General features: G+C 38.9%; 1 protein-coding gene and 1 pseudogene across 1 annotated transcript; one reads left to right on the top strand and one right to left on the bottom strand.

Annotated features, from left to right (window-relative positions):
• Window positions 1–3,729: 3,729 nt before the first annotated feature.
• LOC149048117 (TNF receptor-associated factor 5-like) lies at window positions 3,730–7,765 on the bottom strand. The gene is made up of 4 exons (XM_089200413.1): window positions 5,131–7,765; window positions 4,831–5,011; window positions 4,549–4,754; window positions 3,730–4,290 (listed from the first exon to the last, which is right to left on the bottom strand). Exons 1-4 carry the CDS (start codon window positions 5,586–5,588, stop codon window positions 4,113–4,115), a joined length of 1,023 nt encoding a protein of 340 aa, XP_089056539.1. The 5' UTR covers window positions 5,589–7,765; the 3' UTR covers window positions 3,730–4,112.
• A 3,541-nt stretch (window positions 7,766–11,306) lies between these two features.
• LOC149048118 (uncharacterized) lies at window positions 11,307–13,590 on the top strand (annotated as a pseudogene).
• The last annotated feature ends 2,531 nt before the right edge of the window (window positions 13,591–16,121 follow it).

The following is a 16,121-nucleotide window of genomic DNA, read 5'->3' on the forward strand; positions in this document are numbered from 1 at the left end:
CAATAATCTGGGTCAGTTTTTATGGTTTTGGGGTACAGTTTGGAAAAAAATTCTAATTAATTCCATATTTGTGATTAATTAACTGAGTGCTTTTTGTTGTCACATTCCCACCTACTTCTGCTTGCGAACCACATGTTCCAGAAAATTAAGGAACAGTAAGGTTATGAAAATATTTATATTTCAAAAATATTGAAATGATTGGAGGCGAACATTTGCCTAGTATATACTATATCAGTAATATAATATGGCACAAAAAGGTGATTTTTTTAAACTCATTTATTCCTGCTATAAATGGTTGCCATAATTTTTGTGTGCCAATAGTGGGCAAGTTGCACGGAGGCGATTAGCAAAGGATGTTCAAAGTTTGACTGCAGGCCGAGTGCAGGCGATCTACGACGCTATTTCCCGTGTTAGTATATACTTGAAAAAATAGTGATTTTTAGCTTTGATTAGTGGTTGAATTTACTCTTGTCGCATCTTACACCAGTCCAAAGGGCGTGATTGGCCTGTCCTGAAGGTTTCTTAGGCAGCCATCCTGTAAGCGCCTACTAATTTTCTTATCAAGCTTGTATTTAAATCCAGGTACCTGGAAATTCGTCGCTGGGAGTCCTCAGCAGAGAAGAAATAAACCTTCTGCAGGAGTTTGCCAAGTGGCACTCTGGGGAACTCCTCGAAAAAACTGTTTGATCTCACACTTCTTCTTTTTATGCATCCTCAGCAGCGCCTGTACAGTATTGTTAAGGAAAGACCCTTTATCGTTTTTGAACAAATGAAAATGGCCGGTTTAAGCATTCTTTTCCACTGAATATATAGACGCGTATAGATGCGACTTTTATGATGGATGCTCTTGCTTCTAGAAGTTTTGAATTAACATCAAAGAGGTCTTCTACATCGAATGGGAAAAGTGCGTTCTAAAACACTTTAAGTACGTCGATAATTATTATTGTAACCCACGGTACTTTTAGTGTTGTTTTGAGGTTTTTTTTTCTTAAGTCGGTGTATTTATCACGTAGCAGTCAAGTGAAAATCCAAATTGTGCTATGAACACTTGCAACTTATATGACAGTTTTATGTAGCGGCATGCAGACGCATGTAAAAGTTGTTACTATATAAGTTGAAAAGGAGATAGATTAAAGGACGTTTGTGCCAATGCACACGCCCGATGAAAGAGGGACTAAAGCTAGTAATCGATAGCAAGTTCCCTTATAGGTTATCTCCGAAAAGCGCCTTTTCCCCGTTGTTGTTCTTCAATTAAATACGAAATACATTTATTTCAGCCCCGCGCGTTAAGATGGTAGCTGCGTTAAAAAAAAAATAAAAAAAAAAATAAAAAAAGATGACGTTTATTTAAAATTGACCGTGCCCACTAAAAAGGAGAAGTTGCAATATTTGTGCGCACAAACTAAAAATAATTCATTATAATTGAAATGGAAATGCGAATTTTGGGCATATACTCAGTTCTTTAATCGGAGAGGAATTGTACAAAATAATTACTTTACTATCTCGTGCGGTAAAAAAACGATACCTTCGTTCACAATTTAAGGCCTGCCATCTTTGGATAACGCCTTCATTTTAATCTCTTCAACAGGCCAAGGTGATTACCGAATTAGTCCCATTTTAAGTGTGGGTTGGATTTTTATGGAGTTTAAACGATGACGCGTTAACTTCGTGCCGTTGCAACAGTGTTCGGCAACCGGCCTACCGGCGTTGACTGAGGTTGAACTTTCAAAAAGAAATAATAAATGAACAACGGTAATAAAAAGATGTACCAAATAGTGGAGGGTTCCAATGGGGTGATGGCTGGTAAGTTTAAAGGATAAAATTGTGGCCACTTTACGGCTAACGGTTAGGTTTTTTTCCCTTACGGTGGTTACCAAAAATATTTTTACTATTAACGTTTTTGACGACTACCGTTTAAAACTTTATCGTGAGGCCTTGCTCTAAAGCTGCATACTGACGTAAGGACTTATTATTTTCTTCTCCTTGTTGGAGTATAGTCAGCTAGCAATAGCGAGAAACGGGTCTAAATTTCGATGATTTTGTGAGTTTCTTATTTTGTAATTGACTACATCACACTTATGCGAAGTATCTTTTTTTCACACGGTTGTTTAGAACAAATGAATAAAACCCCTTAGGGTGACCTCATCGTTAACAAAAGCAATTAAATCATTGCTAAGCGCAAGGTAAAACAGCCTATTGTTTAAACTTGCGACTTCCTCATCAGTGCCTTTTGTAAGGTAAGTGTGATTTTTTTTTCATCCTTTGCTATAATGGAGAAGTATGTTTGCCGTCGTCATAACAGACCAGAAACAAAGGGGGTAAGTTTCTAAAGAAACTCTGGTGCTGCGTCAGTGGGGGTAACCAGGTGATTTGATATTATTAACTAAGTTGAAATTGTAAATTGGCCACCTAAAAAGTTCAAAAGCTGACGTTTCGAGCCTTAGCTCTTCATCAGACTAATGAAGGGCTAACGCTCGAAACGTCAACTTTTGAACTCTTTACGGTGGCCAATTTATAATTTCAACTTAGTTGATATTACCAGAAACAGAACAGTTTGTAATTACATTTATAACGACGATTACTAACAATTTAGGTTTATTCATAAAAACATTGGGTTGTTATGTACTCCCATGTAGGATAGAAGATATATTTGTATCTGGTGTAAATATTATCTGCGTGTGCTGGGCTAGCTTTTTGTATTTCCAATGGTAGAAAATTTATCCGATCAAATCTGTTGAACTCACCGATCATTTTTTTCTTAATTAATAACAAGTTGTGAGGAAACAAAGTCTTTGTTTATTGAGTAACAACAATTGGCGCTAACCGCACGGCTCCTAAAATACAACAACGCTCAGTAAATTAAGGCATTTCATGTAACATCTGTATGGATAAGGATAAATGGGTTGATCTCACCAACCTTCCTTCCTAATTAAAAAAGAGTTATGAAGAAACAAAGTCTTTGTTTATTGATTCACCGCAATAAGCACTTATCGTATGGCCCCCAAAATACAATAACGCGCAATAGATTGAGGCGGTTTTTTTTATAACATCCGTTTACAGGATTTTTCAGCTATGATTCACTTACATAGGAAAGTAAACTGAGGTTAACGAATGTGTAGTTATATTCTCTCCAATGCTAGAGGCGACACGTGTTGGAATAAAGGAGAAACTACAACAATACGTCTTTCTTTGTGCTGCCCACTAGTCTTCGTTAAGGAAAAAACTATTTTGAATTCATGTTATGCAGGGCAGGGTTTTTATTCGTTTTACTTTGTTTTTTTTATGTTTTTTTATGTTTTTTTTTTTTTTAACAAATTCAAATTCGTGTCAGACTGGGTTGGTGCGAGGCTGCGTGTCGGCTTTTATTTGGTGTGGGATGCCTTTGATCTGTAACCAAACCGTTAGACCGTCTGCGACAGTGGGACAAGGGTGTTCAGATAACGGGGAAAAATGCATTTGTCAAATCATTTATTATCACGTGAAACACAGCGCAGCAAACGAACAAATCGAGCTTACTCATACTGAAGAGGGGGAAATTGACGAGTGTGTTTCCCATAATTCTTAAAAAAACATATTTGACTTAAAAAACCTAAACATTTTTGTATCGCTTTCAATATTTGTCCTCGTAGCTATCTTTCCTTCCATAACGTTTTTATCTTAAACATTTTTCCTGTAAGTGTACTTCTGTTTCCCAGAGGTATTTTTCAAATGTAAATAACTAAACTAAACTGGAGGTTGACTGAAAACTCAAAAGTTAGTTAGCTTCCAGACTCTTTATTTTTTCAATTCCTCACTCGTTACTAACCCTAAAATACAACAACGCTTTGACATCACCGGCACGCTTCTATCTTAACAACTGCGTGAAGAGATCTTTTCTAGTTAAGTAATGTGCCAGATAAGTGCTAAGAGAGGTATTACATACAGCAAAAAAAAGCGGAAGATCTCAATGAGAAAGTACTGAAAATGTTTTCCATTCAAAAATACTTCTTAAATTTTATGGTTAGTTTGTTCTGTGCTTATCATATTGCCTTTTCTTCTAGTGCATAAACGATTTCCATTTTTTGCGTTATCATTTGCGACCTCGATACCTCTCCTAGCTAATAAATGGAAAATTACTTGTCTTCTTGTAAAAGATAATATGTCAAGACAAACTTGACAATCATAATATCTTCTGGGTCCATGTGATCCAGTTCACAGCGCGGGATATTTGCTGCTACTTCCCCCTCCTTTATCTCCTTCGCCGGGAAAGGGAAAACCTTCTCCTCGCAGGAATCAGGCATCAATACTATTCTGTAGACATAAAGCGTAAAGTCATTAATGATTTGTGGTGAATCATGATAAAGTTGATTTTCTTTTTAACAGTTTTTAGGTTCGGAGACATGGTTTTAGATTTCCTAACTCCTGTATGGAAAAATTACGATATTGATGGTCGTTGTAAAATACGCCAGCTAAATGCAAGTACTTTGGCTTATCAGCAGCGATCATTTATCCTCTGTACTGCGTTCCAGAGCGAGAATCTATCCTTAATTACAAAGATGAGTCCCTAACCTCGTTCCTACTACCACTGCCGTCACTGCGGACACCAGTTCCAAGGAAAGTCCTGCAAATCGTATATGCGCCCTCCACCTGTTCCCATTCGGGCACCTGTACTCAGTGCTGAATAGGTGTGACCCCTTCACGTTATTCCATTTCTCTCCCCTCCAGCGGAAGGAGAACACTCCTCTTTCTTCCAAAATCCATCTCGGTTTGGCTCTCTGAAATGAAACCGAATGTTCAGTTCATGTTCATGTGATATCTTTTCTCATTATTTTTATAATTCTAGCGTCTCACCTTGAAATGCATTAGGCCCCGCAGACGCTGGACCTCCCCTTCCTGCAGAACACTGTGGGTGGCGGCTGCATTTGTCGAGTGCTGTGGCATGTTCTTCTGCTTTATTATGGCAGTGCAGCCAGTCACCGCACAGCGGACCGCTCTTTCTGAGCACTCGCTTAAGTGCAGTGTTAAGTGGAGCCTGCAAAATAATCAAAATAAGGACCAGGGATGAGCTGGCTAGTGAAACTTTTGGATATTTTGTTGGCCTTAAATAACCATTTGACTGTTGATTTCTTAATTAAACCGACAATATCTTACCGTGGAAGGCTTGTTCCGCAGCTTAGTGGGCACAGTACCCTCTTATTTGAGCAAAGGGAAGCAGTATGCTCCTCGAAAGATTCCCTGGTAATTTTTCTACCGCATTGCTGGCAAGGGAGTTTGTGCTTTGCACATTGCGCAGTGTGTGCTGCCATCCTCTCCCTTGCCACCATCTCTCCACAGCCATCATTGGCACACGCCGTTTGAAATTTTCCACACCTTTTCAAGTGCTGCTCGTGCTCGTGAAATTTTCCTTTCCATAGACAGCCGCTCTTATTACACTTGACATTAAAGTCTCCAATGATATCGTCGAGTGCGACATTGACGTGGAGGGTAACGTCTGTTCCGATCGGTGCTTTACAAAGTGGGCATTTGGGGAAAGTCTCAATGCCTATGAGTGTCGCGAGGCAGTGTCGACAGCCCGAATGCCCACATGCCAGAGTGACAGGCTTAACCATTGTTGATAGGCTTCAAATTAAAGTAAAAGATAATCAAGAGAGTTTAGTACATTTCCTTACAAAACTAGTATTGATAAGTCAAGTAATTCCTTCAAAGAGGCCCCTGCTAGCAAGGAATTCAGTTCAAACAGCTACAATTGTAAAAGTTGTCGAAGGAAAGTGGAATTTAACCATGGAACAATGATTCATAACTCAGAGTCAAAACAAACGCAGAACGTAAATCTGTTATTTGACAAATTACTATTTCGTCTAATTGGTCAAATTCCTGAGGGATGAGCAACATTTCTCTCCTCTCAGAAAGACAACTGCTGAAGTTTAAACTATTTAGTACAGCTCGATCACAGAAGTAAGCAAGTGTGCGTTAATGATTTTCCTAGCGTTAATATTTAAACATCTCGTCCTTTTGCCAAAAGAAAATTACAATTTCGCTTATGATCTCTTTTCCCAGGAAATGCGAATATAGTTCCACAGTTAAAAAGAACTTCTGCCTTATGAATGCTCTGAATGCTGTCGGTCGTTCTCCTTAAATGTCAGGTTAAGCCTTGCTTTATTGCAGATTTTCACCTGACATCTTCAAGCTGGGTTTGGAAACCAGCGCAATTTGAAGTTCAGAGTTATGGTGGATGCTTGGCATACAGCTCTGCGTTGTCGAAAAATATAGACTTATCTGTCGACTTTTGAGCCTTTTTAGGAAATTAAGTGTTAGAAAATGTGCTTTCGTACATGTTTGTTGTTTCAGTTTAGATAATCAGTGGGCTAGATAGCCAAGTAAATTCCAGATTTTTTGCACTATTTTTCAGCGGAAATGTTGGTGAACCAAAGATACACCCACGACAATTGCGACTCGATATTAGGCTCTGTAAATTTGCGCAAAACATTTCGACGAATATCTTAAGTTTGGGAAAACAAAGAGACCTAAAAATTAAAAAAGTTCTTCCTTAACCTATCTCCTATGACATTTAAATTTCTTAACTACTCCACTGAAGATCTCTCTCTCGATGGGTGACAGCGAAAACGATCAGTTGCTGAAAGATAAAAATCATCACAAAACAAAAAAGACTTACCATACAGAACAGTTGAATAGCGCTCCGGGAGGAGAAGTAAACTCAAAATGCTCATTAGACATAGCGAATCTGGCAATGAATAAAGCAGCGAAGTGATCTAATCCAAGCAAAGTTTGCTTTTAGTGAAAGAACCAAGACTAACTGATAAGTAAACGATGTTTATAACCTTGTGAACCTCAATGGGAAATGTGTATTTCCTGGACAATTTGACACGTATTCATCAATAACAATTGATACTGATCTGGCAACAATCGATCCGCGAAATGACAGTTACCCAGGGTCAAGTTCCCTGTTCAAACAATCAAGTTTCCATTCTGCATGTGCGAGTGTGTGTGTGTATGTGTGTGTGGACATCATTTCCTGGAAAAGGGTAACTTGCCCGTTTCATGGAATTAAAGAACAACTAAACGAATAAAAGGGTGCGCTTAGCGGCATTTGCGGCAAACGATCCTAATATTGTTTAACTATCAATATAAATGTCCCGTAGCGACAGGCCTAGGTGACATGGGTGTGCCACGAAACAAAAGCCTTTTATTAATACGTATACACGTCGGTCAGTTTCATTTTCGGCGTGGTTTCGCGTCATCCTTGGGAATATTAGTGCAGCAAGGAGTTAAGCATTTTAGATTAAGTGTTTAACTCCACGAGATGAACCATAGCAAGCGCGCTTTCCAAAGAACTGTTGTCTTTTTGGATAAACGGCACAGAAGCGTGCCAAACAAGACTGAGCTGGGCAGGCTCGCTACCGCCAAGCGGATTTCTGATATATCGTTTACAAAGAACGACAGCTCTTCCCAAATCGGAGACTTACTGGTGAGAGCATTTCCTCCCCTTACAGGAAAAGACCTTATCAGGTAAGTGCTGCTGCCTTCATAATCTGTATCGTAGGGTAGAAAATGGTTTCAGAGAAAAGAGTGAAAAGTACCGTAATAAAAGCAGCGAAATGCCGAAAAGGGGCAAGATTGGATGTAAACGTGGATGAGAGAAAACTAAGGTTGCTAAAATGTTCCTTTAGATGTCTTGCAACATTGAGAAGCTGTCGCCAGTAGACAGGATAAGCATCGGACATAAAAAACATTTAAACAGTTTGCTTACCCGTTTAAAAAAAAAAAAGCTATCCGTTTAAAGTTCCACGGAAAGCTTTGGACTGTTTGCCTAACATTCTGTAATAGGCAGTTCGAAGTATCAATCTTGCGTTCGCTCGATACTCGCCGGTTCTTGAAATACAGAAAGACCGTATCTTATTTTGGTTTTATCTTTTGTGTGATCATAGTAAGCGAGTTTCCGTCGCATCCTTTGACAAACAAGTTAAATCGGCTACTCTCTTTCTGTTTATATCATCTTGATTCATCATTCTTGGTTTTATTGACAATGATTTTAACGGCCCCGCTTGGTGCGTGACACCGATTCGACCTTTTATTTGCATTGGAACTTCATTGCGTTATTTGACCTTGAAAGGTCTCGGCTTCAGACAAGGTGGCGGCATTGCATATGCAAATTTGTTTCGCGAAACTTCCGAACAAGAAGAAATGAAGTTCATTTTCAATACTAATAAGAATAAACAAAGGAGAAGATTATGAGTTTCTCGCGGTAGCCGTTCAGGATATTCAGCAGCGAAACTATTCTCAGTAAATTGCGCTTATTTCATGAATGTCACACGAAAGCGGCAGTAATTAACCCAGAAATAAAATGCGCAAGTATATGCCAGTTATTACTTTTCAAATTATCATGCTCAATATTTTCGCTTTAAAGGATAATTATCCGTTGTCACTCTGAAAGTTTTTCCGCAGAAGATCTCGCCAGCTCAACCACAGCCGTTAAACATTAATTTTAAGCTCATCGTTTGTCAATTTTGGTCAACCGTTTCTCGGTTTAAGCTATCCGTTTTTGGACTTTGGTCAACTGTTTAACGTTTCGGGCTGACCGTTTTTATTTTTGGTCAACCGTTTAACAGTGTGAGCCATCCGTTTTTGAACTTTGGTCAACCGTTTAACGTTTCGTGCTATCCGTTTTTATTTTTGGTCAACGGTTTGAAGACCTAAGCTATCCGTTTTTGGACTTTGGTCAACCGTTTAAATTTTTTGCCATCCGGTTAAGCGGTTATGGCATCCGTTTAACCGCTCGAGTTAACCGTTTACTATCCGTTTACAACCGTTTTTCGAGACCGTTTAACGGAAAAGCGTTAGTGTCCGTTTTCCCGTGGAGGGTCACATTTAACTCTTACTTATCTAAATCCTCTAAAATTATTAAACACTTAAAAACTGCGTGAGCTGCGGTAGCATAATAAGTTATTTTATGTGTCTTCGTGACAGACACTTTCATTGCTATGGTCTAATTTGTTTTTTTTTTTGACAAATTTTCAGAACACTGAAGAGATGACTAACTTGGAGTAGTCACTGGTAGGTGCAAAAGTCATAAATTAAAAAATAGAGGTTTAATTCTCGATTTCAGATCTGAACCCTTTAACTCCAGAGATCTGATTACGAATTCTCCCCTCTCGTTGCTACACATTTCCTTGTAAACCACTTGTGAGAATTTGGTGTTTTTAAATCAACATAACAACATCTACCTGATAAGTTTAGGTATTCTCATTACTTGTTAGCTAGATCATGAAGGAATATTATAGGGAGAAGTTAGAGGTTAATCACTCCTGGGAGTTAAAGAGTTAAATGATGACCTCTGTTTTTATTTGTAACTGTACTTATTTTAACATTGATCTGGTATCCTTACAATATTCCCCTTTCCTAATACCTCCAGGGCCACTGTTGACAAGCTCTTCCTAAGCCCTGTCCAGTGTGACCTGGTATCCTTAGATCATTCCCCTTCGTAATCCCTCCGGGCCACTGTTGACCAGCTCTTCGTGAGAAGTGTCCAGTTGGAGCTGGTATCCTTAGATCATTCCCCTTCGTAATCCCTCCGGGCCACTGTTGACCAGCTCTTCGTGAGAAGTGTCCAGTTGGACCTGGTATCCTTAGATCATTCCCCTTTGTAATCCCTCTGGGGCCACTGTTGACCAGCTCTTCGTGAGAAGTGTCCAGTTGGACCTGGTATCCTTAGATCATTCCCCTTCGTAATCCCTCCGGGGCCACTGTTGACCAGCTCTTCGTGAGAAGTGTCCAGTGCGACCTGGTATCCTTAGATCATTCCCCTCTGGTATCCTTAGATCATTCCCCTTTGTAATCCCTCCGGGGCCACTGTTGACCAGCTCTTCGTGAGAAGTGTCCAGTTGGACCTGGTATCCTTAGATCATTCCCCTTTGTAATCCCTCTGGGGCCACTGTTGACCAGCTCTTCGTGAGAAGTGTCCAGTTGGACCTGGTATCCTTAGATCATTCCCCTTCGTAATCCCTCCGGGGCCACTGTTGACCAGCTCTTCGTGAGAAGTGTCCAGTTGGACCTGGTATCCTTAGATCATTCCCCTTCGTAATCCCTCCGGGCCACTGTTGACCAGCTCTTCGTGAGAAGTGTCCAGTTGGACCTGGTATCCTTAGATCACTCCCCTTTGTAATCCCTCCGGGGCCACTGTTGACCAGCTCTTCGTGAGAAGTGTCCAGTGCGACCTGGTATCCTTAGATCATTCCCCTCTGGTATCCTTAGATCATTCCCCTTTGTAATCCCTCCGGGGCCACTGTTGACCAGCTCTTCGTGAGAAGTGTCCAGTTGGACCTGGTATCCTTAGATCATTCCCCTTCGTAATCCCTCCGGGGCCACTGTTGACCAGCTCTTCGTGAGAAGTGTCCAGTGCGACCTGGTATCCTTAGATCATTCCCCTCTGGTATCCTTAGATCATTCCCCTTTGTAATCCCTCCGGGGCCACTGTTGACCAGCTCTTCGTGAGAAGTGTCCAGTTGGACCTGGTATCCTTAGATCATTCCCCTTCGTAATCCCTCCGGGGCCACTGTTGACCAGCTCTTCGTGAGAAGTGTCCAGTGCGACCTGGTATCCTTAGATCATTCCCCTTTGTAATCCCTCCGGGGCCACTGTTGACCAGCTCTTCGTGAGAAGTGTCCAGTTGGACCTGGTATCCTTAGATCATTCCCCTTTGTAATCCCTCTGGGCCACTGTTGACCAGCTCTTCGTGAGAAGTGTCCAGTTGGACCTGGTATCCTTAGATCATTCCCCTTTGTAATCCCCCGGGGCCACTGTTGACCAGCTCTTCGTGAGAAGTGTCCAGTGCGACCTGGTATCCTTAGATATCCTGGTATACTTTGACCAGGCTCTTCTTATGTATTCTTAATTTTTTTTTTCAAAATCCAGCTAGACAGTAAGCTCTATACGTTGTCCCCTTACCCTTCTCCTCATCCCAAAAAACTGTTATGAAGTATCCCCTAACCTTAACTCTAACCTGATGTTTTTAATTTGTGGTTAATATTAATACTTAATCGGATACTTCATGACAAATGTCATTTTTTGCTATGGTTATTCCCTACAATGTAAAGCTTTTTTCCTGATGAATTGCCCCACCCCCCAGCCTTCCTTGTCCCCTTAGTCCACTTATGTATTCTGCAGTGTGCTTTATTATTTTTATTTTTTGTTCATTATAATGATGGTCATAACTCATTCGTCAGACATTAATTTGAAAAGTAATTTGGGTTTGTTAGCTGTGAGATTTCTTCACTGTTCCAGAATTAAAAAAGTTAAGAATCAAATGATTTATGACTCCATTTCTTATGGGTCCTTTTAATCTTCCTGGGTGTGTTGCAGCTGGCCTTTCAACTTGTTCTCTAGTTATTGATAAAAGCAAGAAGGACATCATTTGTGGAGTTATCTTCCTCTCCAGAGTTGATGGAATCATTGTCATTCTCATTGTTACTATTTGTATGGCTTTCACTTTGCTCTACTTATCTTCAGCTATGTTGGGGTTTTCACTGTCTTGCAAGGATTGTTTACATGTTAAATCTCTTTCCTTCAGTTGTGTTTGCAAACCAGGGCCTTCAGGATTCATTTGGAAAAGCCAATACCTTGCAAAAACCTCCACTGTGTAGTTCTTAGTGTTGTAGATATGTTAGTCAAGTCAATGTTTCTTGAGGCACTTTACCCCCTCTTGCAAAATTGTTTACCTTTGTACATTCTTCAAACCAATCTTTCCCAGCATAATCAGGGAGACTTTTTCCTGTGTTTTTGTGGTGGTTTCTTTTTTGTTCTCCTTCGGCTGCTCTGCTCTTTTCTTCTTATTGAACCGCATCACCTTGATATGCTGGAGGTTATCAACCATACATGTTGCCTTCATGATCCCTTGCTTTTCAATTTTGAGGCAAGGATAACAATTTCCTCACTTCTTGCAGAGCAGATGAAGTGTGTCGAGTTCAGGATGTTAAATGCAACACAGGATACAGACACTTGGAGAGAGAAGCCACAGTTATTGAAGCATATTCAAGAAATCTGCGAAGACACCACATCAGAAAGAGAAGAAGTAATAAAGAAAACTATCGAAAATCGAAAGGAAAAAGAAAAGGTTCGAAATCGACATGTTACTAGAACAAAGTAATTGAGGCGGAAACCTGCTGGGTAATAATCTTCCAATATGTTTACTGCACCCTCCTTGCCTTGCTGTCCCTGAAAGAGAGTAGATGTTGAGAGTTTTTTGCTTGCTGTTTGGTCAAGATGTGACATACCTCGCACAGCTCTTGTGAAGATATCATTTCAGTTATGCCAAGAAAGCAGAACTACCACAAATATCAGGCAAGAACTTAGCAATAAAGTCAAGATGTGACATACCTCGCACAGCTCTTATGAAGATACCATTTCAGTAATGCCAAGAGGGTCAAACTACCTCAAACCTCAAGAAGTCAGAGATTAAGAGTACTCCTTCATGTATCCTGAAGAGTATGGCATAGATGAGAAGTACAAAAGCAACTCTCACAGATGCACAACAGTGAGGAAGAGCTTGACAATGCTAAAGATGAGGGATATTGCGCACATCTAACCCGATAAAATGTCTTTTAATAAGAGTACCTAGCTTTGAAAATTGTTGTGATGGAAACAGCCATATAAGTGAAGAACACATATTATTAAGCTGACAAAAGCATATAGTACATGTAGTGTTATCTAAACAGTACAAAATCCATGTAAAATCCACAATTGCTAAGATACTTTAAAAATTGTTGGGATGAAAAGTCATGCAAATGCAGAGGATGTATAATTATATGAGCAGAAGCATGTTTCTATACTTTTTGTTTGTTTCTGAACATGTAGATATATCAAAATAGTATGAAATCATGTAAACTCTACAAATACTGAGATACTTTGAAAATTGTTGGGATGGAAACAGTCATGCATATACTTTTTGTTTATTTTTGAACATGTAGTGTTATCTAAATAGTGTAAAATCATGTAAACTCTACAGTTACTCAGATACTTTGAAAATTGTTGGGATGGAAACAGTCATGCATATACTTTTTGTTTATTTTTGAACATGTAGTGTTATCTAAATAGTGTAAAATCATGTAAACTCTACAGTTACTCAGATACTTTGAAAATTGTTGGGATGGAAACAGTCATGCATATACTTTTTGTTTATTTTTGAACATGTAGTGTTATCTAAATAGTGTAAAATCATGTAAACTCTAAATTGTTGGGATGGAAACAGTCATGTATATACTTTTTGTTGATTTTTGAACATGTAGTTTCACATAAATAGGATACAAAACTCTACAATTACTGAGATATTTAGTGTGACCTCCCTCCTTCCAACATTTGATTTAGGGGGATGGTTCCCCCTCAAAGCCATTATTTTTCTGTAGACTCATCTCGGACCCAACCCCTCCCACCTCCTCAACCCTAAGGAGTCCAAATTGTATGAAAGTGTTCATAAATGGGCCATTAGATTATTTAAACTCTCTGGATAATACTTCCCAGCGGCACTTACACGAGGGTGATATGCCACTCATCCCATGAGTGGCATACTACCCTCTGCCTATGTTTCATTGCAGGTGTCATTCAAAGGAAACTACCCCTCAGATGAAGAGGAACTCTCAAAGACAATGAAAGGTAAACACAAAAGTAAATAGATTATGATGACCAATGTTAACACCACCAACTTCATAATTAGTCTTAATAACTCTTACTCATAATAACTCTTCTTCTTTATCAAACTTCCTTGTGCAATGTTTGTGCCATGATGAAGCACAGCGAGGTACCTGTTTCTTCCAGTGAATTACCAAAAACATTTAAATTGTTTGTTAATTTTATTTGAGGGTACATCCCAAAATATTTCCAACAAGCCCCTTAGTTTGTTATTTTTATCATCAGTTGTTAGTATCTACACATGACCAACCCATATTTTTGCCTTTATTCCAGTGAGCACATTACAACATTCAACTAATCTCTCATTTTTTCACCTTTTTTCACATGGAAACAAAAGATGAAGACCATGAAAAGAAAGATGAAGGAGCCAGGATGGAGAAAAAAAAGAGAAAGGACCAAAGATCTCACAGGAATCGAAAGGGAAAGAGGAAAAGGGAAGATGCCAAACACTAGAAATAAGTTGTATACCATCACTCGTGATCAGTACTACCAGTAAACTTGATCATACCAAGACAAAGGCAGATCCAAAATTACTACTAAATTCATTTTATATGTACCTCACCTAACCATAAGTTCACAAGTGTAAGCCATTAAATGATATTCTATTATAATTTAAGGGTTTTTTGTTTGTTTGATATACTGGCTATGTGTAAAGGTAAACAACTTTATTCTCCACCTTTTCATTTCAAGTAGTATATAGAAATAGATAACATGTACAGTAGAAACTTGATTTAATAGAGTGCCAAGGGGCTGGAGACATTGGTTGGCTATATTTAGGGTTTGTTATATCAAGGTTCTGTGGCATTTATATTACTGTAACTTTAGCTGGGCTGAAACAGAAGTATTGTTTGTCATATCAAGAACTTCGTTGTATAGAGGTTCGTTAAATCAAGGTTCCACTGTACTATTAACTTACTATTTCCTACTTAACCCTTTAATCCCTAAGAGTGACTAGAATCTAATTTCTCCTGACAATATCATCCTTCAATCACACATAAGGTCATGAGAGTCTAGGAAATGATCACCAACTGGAGAAGTTCTTAATTATTAAACAAACTCTCCTTGTCAGCACCTGTGTAAATGTGTAAGTACAGTATGGAGAGTGTGCATACTGATGTTAGAGTGTAGAGGGTTAATGTTGAATGAACACAACACAGCCTACAGTACAACAATGTCTACATTCATTCAGAAAGTGCACTGTTAACCCTTTACACCCTAACATCAGGAGGGGATATTCTCAATACCAGTATACATTTCCCAAGTGTTAACAACAAAAATTAGTTTAACAATCAAGAGTGTCTTAAGCTGGTGAACATTTCCTTTGTTTTTGTTACCTGAATGTGTAATTCAGGGGTGATGTTGTAAGGAGAAGTTTGATGCTAGTCACTCATAGGGGTCAAACGATTAATCATAGCTCTTAAGTTTTTTAAGAAAGTTATTCCCTATAAAGTTGTGTTCATTCAGTTCAGTTAAGATCCATTACACAATGCCTCTGTTATATTTAGGCAGTAAGTATGTTGACTGAGTCCAGAATCTTAACCCTTTGACTCCCAAGATCTGATTGTTAATTCTCCTTTCTAGCTGCTGCATATTTCCTTGTGTATTAGTTACAAGAATTTGGTGTTTTGATCAAGATGACAACTTCTACCTGATAAGTTTGAGTATTCTCATCACCTGTTTGCTAAATGATGTATAAGTGTTATTAATAGGGAGAAGTTACATGTCAATCACTTCTGGGAGTTAAAAAGTTATCAATAAGGCTGTAAGGATTTTCTGCTAAGATCTTGACTAAAGGATCATCACTATCTCTTACAAAGAAAAAAAAATTGAAATGCTTAAGAGGTTGTCTCTGTTATTTCCACCCGGTCAATTTCATGTCAAAAATAATTTTCCCTGATATATAGGGGTCTGAATATGTTAAAGTTTGCCTTTTCAAATATATGGAGAGGGAAATTCTAACTTTCTTAGCAAACTAGAAAGGTTGTTAAGGGATCTGATATAAATGTCGTGGCTTAACTATGCAAATCAAATATTTTACAATGTTACAAAATATGCGTATTATTCAATTTCCGAGATGTTGTGATAGTCCCTACCAACTGGTGAAATAATTATGGCCCCTAATGCAGCCAGAAAATTATTTTAAATCAAACCAAATCTAACTTAGTTCTTTCCTAAGTATAGTCTTTCTGTTGACAGAGTTTAAGGTGAAATTGGCAGGGTGGAAATAAGAGAGATGGCCTCTTAAGCCGTAAAGATCTAATTCTAGATGCCTCAGAATTCCATGTTAGTTGTCAGTGTAGATGGGCTAGATGTCACCAAGGCTACATTTTAATAGTGAGACAACTCAACATTTTGCAACTCGCTAAGGCCAAAGGAAGTTCAGTGACAGACAAAAATCCTCATGTTTACAAGCAATTAAGTACTTTTCCCAAGCTGCAAGCCTA

The sequence above is a fragment of the Pocillopora damicornis genome, chromosome 3 (genome assembly GCF_964200805.1).
Source record: "Pocillopora damicornis chromosome 3, jaPocDami1.2, whole genome shotgun sequence".
Taxonomy (NCBI): Eukaryota; Metazoa; Cnidaria; class Anthozoa; order Scleractinia; family Pocilloporidae; genus Pocillopora; species Pocillopora damicornis.